This window comes from Hibiscus syriacus, unplaced genomic scaffold (assembly GCF_006381635.1).
Source record: "Hibiscus syriacus cultivar Baekdansim isolate YM2019G1 unplaced genomic scaffold, ASM638163v2 tig00020627_pilon, whole genome shotgun sequence".
Classification (NCBI taxonomy): Eukaryota; Viridiplantae; Streptophyta; class Magnoliopsida; order Malvales; family Malvaceae; genus Hibiscus; species Hibiscus syriacus.
In genome coordinates this window covers 15,306-24,960 of record NW_024062497.1, presented here as the reverse complement: position 1 = coordinate 24,960, position 9,655 = coordinate 15,306, and the positions used below count along the sequence as shown (strand labels likewise).

Here is a 9,655-nt window from a genome sequence, read left to right as displayed (position 1 = left end):
AGATGATACAAAGCATGGTAAAATGTGAGCTTATTAAAGCTTCAAAGGTTCAACAAAGTACCTCCTATCTTCAATTTTCACCGCATTTCATCTCTTCGAGCACACATCGAGTAAAAAATCCGTTATCACGGACTCGAAATCCGGCATTTTCGCAAACCCCAGAAAATAATTGAGATCAATGACTAAGTAATTATCCTTGTTTTTGACATCCCTAATTACATCGAAGTTAAACAAATTCAATCTCAACTCCTCCTTCAACCCTTCCACCAACTCTTTCACTAAATTTTCCGGGGCCAATTCCGTCTTTTTGAATCCACAACCTTCATCACCGCCGCCGGCTGCAGTCAGATTCGAAACCTGTGAAAACGGCAGCGAACCTTTCGAATTTACCAGTTTCTCCTCCGAAATATCAGGCAACGACTTCCGTTTCACGCACCGGGAATATTTTCTGGCGACGTAGACTTTAAAGATGATGTCGCCGTGATTAATAAACTCCTGTAAAACAAACGGAAGCGGTAAGTTCTTTAACACATCCTTTTCGAAGATGAGATGCATTTTCTGTGACTTCTCACTACCGTCCGCGTCTAACGGCTTTGCGATCGACTGGAAGTTGATTTCCAAATTTTCCCAATCCGTGACTTCATTGATGGTAATCTGATTGGGGACTCCGGTGTTGCTTATTTTCAGTTTCGGAACAGTTTCAAGCATTGAGATTCTGCTGTGGAGAATCTCGATTGAATCTGGGGAGTCGATGATGGGGATGCTAGGGTTTTGGGAAGCGAAGTCTCGAAGATTTTGTTTCCAGTCGGAGTCGTACAGTTTGTGGAGGATGCAATTGAACGGTCCTAGTTGGATCAGAGGTTTACTGGGTACGATTTTCGGTAAAGAAACACCATTCTGGGATGCGTGGGAAAGGAGGGAAGGTAGGATGAAAGTTTTCTCCTTTCTTGGAGTTAAAGCATAGCCGACTTGGTGGGGTTTTGAAGATCTTTGACATATTTCAGACGAATGTCTGCACGGAAGGTGAGAAAATGGAAACGAGACTATAGCAAACTGTGGCGCATATCGCCACTGTGGCGTGCTCCAACGCTGCGTAAAATTCAGCTCCACTTTGGAGTTTTATGAAACAGCAACGTTAGGTGTAGCGTGTTACTATAACAACGCTATAAAAATCTATTTTTTTAATTAAATTATAAGATAAATAAAAATACATTGAAGATAGATAAATAATCATATTAATTTGTTTTGTAATTTTTTTAATTTTTTATATTTTTTTCTAATTTTTTTTAATTTACAAAATTAATATCATAATAGTTAAATATTGTGAATAAAGTAAAGTTGATGGTAATATAGATATATCGCTGAGGATGAATTATTATTTCATCTCTAGAGTAGAGATATAGATGCTCTAGAGTAGAGATGAAGGCTGGAGATGGCCTAAGAAAATTTATCAGCTTCGAAGCACGATGACGAGCACGCTAGAAGTGAATTATTTTTTAAGGATAAATTATTGTATTTCTCACTAAATTTATTATCTTTTATTTTATTTATTGTACTTTTAATTTTTTAATTTATTTACTAAATTTTTTAGTTGTTCTAATTTTAATCACTCTAATAACATGAATTATTTTATTATTATTTTAATATGATATAAATTATTTTATTGTTATTTTTATATAACATGTGATATTTAATTTATATTTTAAATTATACCTTTAGAATTTACACTTATGCCCCTAAATTCTTAAATTACACTCCAAATTCTAAATTATAAATTCTAAATCCCAAATCACAATCCCATCACACCCTCTCATCGATGTTTCACCCTCCCATCAGCGGATAGTGGCTCATCAACGGCCTCACCTGCGAGATGGGTACTAAACAGTGTATTGTTTTCCCAGTGTTCCAAATCAGTGGAGGATAATCGACGAACTATCACATTATATACAATCCGGCTCGATATGGCGGTTCAATCCTGCGCTGTTACGCTTCATAGCATGTTTGTCGTCGATGAGTCTTACCGTTTGATAATCAAGTGAGAATGGTAATATGGTTAAAGTAATGGAAGAGATTGCAGATGTGGGTGAGAATAGGTATAGGGAGGACGAGAGAGATTTTGGTTAAGAATGTTTTTCTGTCGCTACCCATCTCACACTTGTTGAAGGATGAGGATTGGGTATAATTTGAATATTAGGGTTTTAATGAATAATTTAAGATTTATATTTTTTATTAAAATCATATGTGGTATTAAAAGTTTAAAAAAATATGATATATTATATAAACATAATAATAAAATAATTCATGTCATCATAGAGTAATTAAAATAGGAATAATTCAAAAATTTAATGAGAAAATTAAAAAATTAAAAGTATAATTAATGAAATAGGAGAGAGAATAGAATTCAATTAGAAATGATGTAATTTACCCATATTTTTATAGCATGGGTATTGGGTACATCTGATTTAGACTAACTTTTTTGTTAATTTCACCTTTATTTTTATTTATTGACTTAATAATTATTGAGACCCTCAAATTTAAAAAAATAGAAATGATACACACATGACATGACATATTATATATATTTTTTAATTTTTTAATTCTCATTTATTTTTTATCAATATTTTTTAATTAATTTTATTCAATCAATTAAATAATATATATCTCATCACCTATAGAAATAAAATGAATGAAAGATTCATTTGCTGTATTATACCTGAGTCACTTGCATGAAATATTTTGGAATCTTCTTCTATTAAGAATGTATTACCTACATAATAAGTTATTAAGTCTAAATAATTAATTTTAATTATGAAAGAAGTATGGAAGTAAAGTTCAAAACGAATCATTCAAGAGAATTTTTATCTAATTTTTTATTATCATTTTAATCATTTCAAGAATTTTTTATTAAAAAAATATGCTTCTGACTTCATGTTGTATTTGCTATTATATTTATTAATAGGAAAAACAATTTCAAAAAAATACATCTTTAAATTCACATATTAAATAATCATTCAAGAATATAAATCTTTAAGACCTATTGAATATGTAGACATCCGTTTTTGTCTGGGGTCTAACTTATTATTGTTATTATTTATTATTATTATTATTATTATATTAATATTTATTTACATATTTTGTAGGCCCGAAACTAAAGCCCAAAATACAAATCCAACACCTAGCCAACAAGTGACCCAGCATACAAGCCCACCCGGTTCGAGCCCCCAAGATATAACTCGTTTACAAATAACAGACCCAACTGGAGCCCAATTACAAGACCCAAAAGGACTTGACCCAACCCAATATCAACTCCCTAGGGCTTCTGAAACCCTAACCCTAAGGAGAGCAGCCACCACCATTTCCAGCCATTGGTTCTAGTATAGATCCAATGGCCCCTATGCTTTTATTATTAGGGTTTTTACCCTAATGCAACCAACCGTCGCTACAAGTGGATGTGAATCGTCCGATCTGTCGCGTGTGAGATGCACGCGCCAAACTCTTTAACTCCCCATTGCATAAATCGCCTCCAAAGGACTCCCACATCACCGTCGTCAGCAATCCGTACCGAACAGTGACATAAAATGCATCAATCAATACACCATTCCAGTCAACAAAAATAAAAAAATTAATAAAGAAATATCCACTTACAAGCATGAAATCCCGAAGAAAACCAAGACCTGTCACAAGAAGAAATAGGGCACTCATACCCTATGATTCAGAGCTACACAAGTCACCCAAAATATAACATGCAAGGAGATTAAAAGGAGGGGAAGGGTTCGGGAAAAAAGGGGTCGAACAGAGAGAAAAAGGAAAAAAATTAGAGGAAGAAAAAACAAAAACTGAAAAGAGAAAGGACTTAGCTCGTAAGTCGATCGCCGAGAACTCCAAGGCTCACCAGAGCCAAAGAAATTGAATCGTTTCTTCATAGATCTACAACATTTGGGCCATTTCCAAGCTAAACAAAGCCTGGATTCGTGACGATGGAGAGACACTTCAAAAGATGTCTTTTTCTTTCTTCATCGACTCCGACGGATAGTGGTTATCGCCAGTCAACGGAGACCACCATGGAGGTGACCCCATTGGATTTGGGATTTCTTTGCTTCGATTGAAGCTCTCTAGAGCTCTATCTCTCTTTCAAACAAAGGGAAAAGAAGGCAAATGAAAGGATGGTCGGTTTTGGCCTAGATTTCGAGTACATATATGGGACATAAAATGATGTCGTTTGGAGAGGGGTCAGGAGAGCACTTTGGCATGTGGATAAAATCTACTTTGGGTCCTTCTGGTTTTGTATATTTATATTATCGTCACTAATGAACTTTCGTTCCCTTTTACTTTGAAACTTGCTGTATAGGTTTAGAAACCTTAACATAATTTTTTTAGGTTTAGGAAGGGAGTTTTGAAACCTACTGTAGAGGTTTTGAAACCTTTTCCTGAAATTAAATTATGGATAAAAGGTTTTAAAACAAGCCATGGGGTTTCGAAACGTCTTCAGTAAATTCAATTTTTTACCCGTTTAAATACTTTCAAACCCTCACAAAACAATTCCAACATTTTCAATTGACAATATAAGTTTAAATATTATAAAATAGATCATAAAGGGCTTTAAACAAGTTAAATAACACCATAAGCTAGAATCTACCATGGATGATCAAACATGCTTTAATCTCAACTTTCTTGCTATCACGCATTTTCTAGTGACCCACAAATGGTATGAGGGAGTTGTAAATGTGTTACCTTGCTTCTTTGATGGATAAAACTCTCCCCAAATTAACCCAAGGTCAATTTTTCTATACCTCTTGCTCTTGAGCTTTCTCCCATCAAAGGTAAAGAAACGTGTTCCTAACTCATCTAAATGGTTGAATTAATGCTAAAAATGTTTCCTATATCTGAAATCTACTAGAGCAATTAAAAATCCATCTACTAGAGCAACTAAAAATCCATCTACTCCATTTACTTCCACAAAAAACCCATTTTTGCTAACTAAGGAAAAACTTGAGAAATTGAACTTGAATTAAAGCTTGAAGAATGGAGATTAATAATCTTACCTTGGTTAAATAAACTCACACTTGAAACCCTTAAAATCTGCCCGTAAATTGTGACTATTATATATGGTCACGAAAATATGTGCAAGTATACACAATTGAACAAGTAATACAGTGATGAGTGAGTATCATATCCACAGGGATTGGAGGAAATTTATAAGCCTAATCACAATAATTTACTATTTCACCTAAGTATAGTTAGTGATGTTATTTACAAATGAGAATAATGTGGCAGATGAAATGGATGTTGTGGAAATGTAATGATGGTAATATAGCAGCAAATGGAGATGTTGTGGAAAATTAAGTTGTGTTTAGTGAAATGAAATGAAAATGTAAAGGCAAAATAATTTGTAAATACTAGATTTGATTATCAAGACTTTAGACTCTTCCCACAACAAGCTACCATGAGAATGAATGATAGGAGTCACTTAGCAAATTTAAGTCTACTTCTCAGGATGGTCTTACTTCTATGTCTTATCTTCCCGACAGACTTTACTAAGAGTGCCCTATGCTATCTCTAGTAAAGAGACTCGACAGGTTTAACATGTCATGGAAAACCTATTAGCGTTAGGTAGTGCAGGGATCCTATATGTTCAGATAACAGGATATGCCATGACAATACCTTTTAGCGGCAGCATTAACATCTAACCTCTCGATCAAGCACTACTCCTTTTAGTCGTCTGAAATCCTAGCCTTATCTCTAAGGTTGGATTAGGCCTAGTTACTACCTAGAACCCCTTGTTTATGTAGTTCTTCCTTAGTTTCTCTCGAACACTAATGACATACTACTTAGCCATTCTCTTGAACACTAAGTAATCTCCTAAGGAATGGCTACTCTCATAGCTCATACAACCTTAAGGCATTAAACATCATAAACAAAACAGATAATAATATAAAAAAATAACCATCCATTAAAGCAAACTGAAATATCCATAAGGAACTCCCAACAAATAAGACTAGTTCATGGTAGGGTTCGAATGTTCCAAGTAAAACATTAATTTGTTCCATACAACCCAAATGATATAAATGAAAGCAAAGAGTAAAGGGAAAGAGGAAAAGCCTTTGACGTGCACTGCCGAAGCTCGTCTTAGCCACCACAGATTACCTCAGCTTGCTAGCTCCTCTCAGATGCCTAGCTTTCCACTCCCTCTAGCTTGTCAATGGAGGAATGCCATGGAAAATAAGATTGATGAAAAAAGGAGAGACCTTTTTCTCTCTGAATTTCTATCTCAAGGAGGCGTGTAAAAGTCCCTTCTCATTATGGCTTCATCTCCTTTTTATAGGGGGAGAATAAACCTAGAAATTTGTGTTAAAATTCCTAGGATACGCCAAACATGTCTCATTCACGTGAGGAAATGAGCAACTGTGGCAGTGGTCCCCTCCAGACAACCGAGCGTGGACCAGACAAGATCATCCTGTAGTAGGGCGTGGTCCAAACAGAATCAGCTGCAGCTGGGCGTGGTCCCAACAACATCAGGCTTCCTAGGTGGTAGATGTCTCCTCTCGGGGTGACTTGTGGTAGAGGGTACACGAAGATAAGGATAGTTGGCTCTTAAAAATATTTTCTTTCATCTTGTTCATTTTTAAAATACCATCCGATTCAACATTTAAATTCTGCTTAGCAGTCTCATCATGTCACGACACTTCTCTTTTGCTTATCCTTGCTCCTAAATCCTGCACATCATAAAACAAGCGCCTTCCCCATAAAGCATCACCGATTACAAAATAAAATACTGCAATAAACATATTTCCACCACATACAACTATATGCATCTATATAGTCCTATATGGGCTCTTAGATAGTCAATAACTTAAGTGAAAAGGCCCTAAATATGGCCTTTTTACGGAGTTATCACACCCCCAAACTTAAGCTATTTCTTATCCTCAAGCAATGGATAGTATTAAGCAAAATGAAAATAACATGGCAAGTTCAGAAGCAAAATAGTTATATGGGATATAATTTCAACCCTCAGAACATTTGGCTTCAATACGCTAGACTAGTTTGAGAAATCAAGTACAGTCCCCTAGGGCAAGATCCTTTGTGTGAGTGTGTGCGTGTGATTGTATCAAGTCCATTCTTAATAAACCTAAAAATTTTCTAAGCAAGCTCTCTTGTTTTGCCACGACATTTACAAGTTTTACTCCCACCTTGTTTTCTTTTCTTTTATTAACACTGCTACAAGGGGAGTTAGCCCATCAAACCTACCATCCCACACTCTTGGTGAAAGGGAGAATACCTTTCACCCCCGAGGTAGACAGGTAGAGTCATCCTGTGACTACTTTCATTCACTCATATACCATAGCTGCCATATATTTAAATGCAGTTTCCAGCCAATGCCATGGCATAGCGAAGTGTCCCTCTACAGATATGCCGAAGCATTTATTATCCTTCATTATCAAAGTTTTATACCAAGACATTCAAGAGTTCTCTTATAAAAAATTTATAATTTCCTTAAGCATGGAAAACATACAATCGTGTATTCGAAGGTTCCAAAGAAGTAAGTCCTAGAGTTAGTCCTATCATCCTCATCAGTCATGTACATTCATTTCTAGTCATAAAGAGTTTCTCATCATCGAGCATCCTTAATTTATTCCAAAAAACTAATTCTAACACGTACTAATGTCATGGCATATTCATTATACTAATACTATCATGTAATGATTTGAGAACCCTACCTCCCCCAAACTTGAGAGAAGCATTATCTTCAATGCTTAATAAAAATTAAGCTAAAACTAGACTACATGCTATGAAATGCAATGTAATGCAAGGTACATTGACTTTATGTTGGTGGCGGTGTAGTAGTTGTGTGACGAGGGTGCTTGCGTAGTTGTGTGGGGCTGGAATGTTCAGAGTCTGATGCTCGTGCAGTAGGGGGGGTACTGGATCCTTCTGGGACTAGGGATAACTAAGGCTCCTCACACCTAGACACCTTCTTCAACCGGCATCTACTCCTTCGTAGAAGAATTTACTGTGGCATTTTTGATTGTTCATCCTCTAATGGCTTTAGGGCTACGAGGGTGCTGGTACGGTTGAAAGTTGGAGATCTTTTTCTCGATATTCAGTAGTTGGCACAAAGTGAAATAGATCATGATCAGCTGGATCCTCCTCATTAGCGGGATGGCGAGTATCTTTGGATGCTTCGACATTTTCAGATAGTTGCAAGAGCGTAGTAGGGAATACTGGGATATCAAAATTAATGTGGAGGAGAATCTCCATTAAAGCATTTAGGATAAACTCATCTTGGTGCTTTACATATGCAAAAAAAAAAATCACCATGTTGTTGGTCAATTGCTCGACATGCTCTTGGGTTCGCTTAGTGACCTTATATAGGGCATCTACTTTTACCCTGGCATTCGAGGTTGCATCAGCACGAGGAGTGTTCTCCTCTTTCTATTTTCTCTTATTTTCCTTAAATCCAAGTAACAAAGGAAGCTTGGCATTTTTAATTCCAGCCAGTCCAGGCAATATCTCATCAAATTGTTCGTCAGACACCTTCTTCTTACGGTAGAAATCCGTAATGAGGTTTGGAAATACCAAGGCACTGACAAGTCTTTTCAGACAAGTATGAACTTGTTCCACAATTATCTTGTCCATGTCCATGGAACGCCTACTAAAATAGAGTGCAACAGAAGCATCATCTGCAATAAAACTGTGGTGTTGTGGCAGCAGGGAGAAGTTTGTGCTTCATTAAGTGATTCAACAACTTATCCCTCGGTTGTAGCCTCTCACGGTCCACCGTTCATCAGTTTACTTGCTGGCCATTCCACTGTGTGTTTGGAAAACATAGGTCTTCCAAAATGCCAAGATAAGTTTCATTGTCTTCCTCTTTTGTGAAACCGGTGTGGTTATCAATAGCATCCTGCAAGGTAAAATAACGATTAATAGTTGAAGAAGTAAAGCAAATAGAAATACCACAATGGCATGTTGATTTGGATTAGTTAGGTTAGCATAAAACTCCATCACCAAAGAAGCGTTCACAATCTTCGGATGCTTGGCAAAGTTTTGCCACTAGTGCTGGTGTACGATATTCATGACATCATTACCAAGGTCGGCGTCTTCCTCGTCATAAAAAATGAAGCCTAACTCAAAGAATACCCGACTATTTTTAAGGTTTTGAAATCTTTCTTGTGATGCTTCATCAACGAAACTTGATGGAGATGATGGATTTGTGCTGGAGGGATGTGATCACTCCATGGTTAGTTGACAAGACAAAGAAATGATGAAAAAGCTTGAAGCTTTTTGGCTATGGTATTCGGTGTAAAGAAGGGAAGAAAAAGAAAAGATTAAAGCAAAGTGAGATAGTAAAAATGATGGGAACAAGATAAAAAGGTAAAAAAGTGGGGGTTATTTGACGTGTGGATGGGAAAAAGGAAAAAATAATTAAACAAACCCTAAAGAAAAACTAAAAATTCAAAAAGGTGAAAAAGTTTCCCTCATCTTTTTGTCTTGTTGCTCCCCATTCTATTTTGCTTTAATCGTACGGCCATCACGTGCCTGCCGCGTAAACCCTAACCTTGCAAAGAAAAATAAAATAATCACTTAAAAGGAAACTGAATAAAACAGTAACAAAATAAATTGTTATTTATGCACAAGAGTAAATCTAAAATGTAATGGC

At 36.1% G+C, this 9,655-nt stretch overlaps 1 protein-coding gene across 1 annotated transcript; it reads right to left on the bottom strand.

Annotated features, from left to right (window-relative positions):
• Positions 1 to 8,256, bottom strand: LOC120209854 (inositol-tetrakisphosphate 1-kinase 1-like). Its single transcript, XM_039208745.1, has 2 exons — positions 8,068 to 8,256; positions 1 to 1,089 (listed from the first exon to the last, which is right to left on the bottom strand). The coding sequence occupies exons 1-2, from the start codon at positions 8,254 to 8,256 to the stop codon at positions 88 to 90; spliced, it is 1,191 nt and encodes a 396-aa protein (XP_039064676.1). The 3' UTR covers positions 1 to 87.
• Positions 8,257 to 9,655: the final 1,399 nt, after the last annotated feature.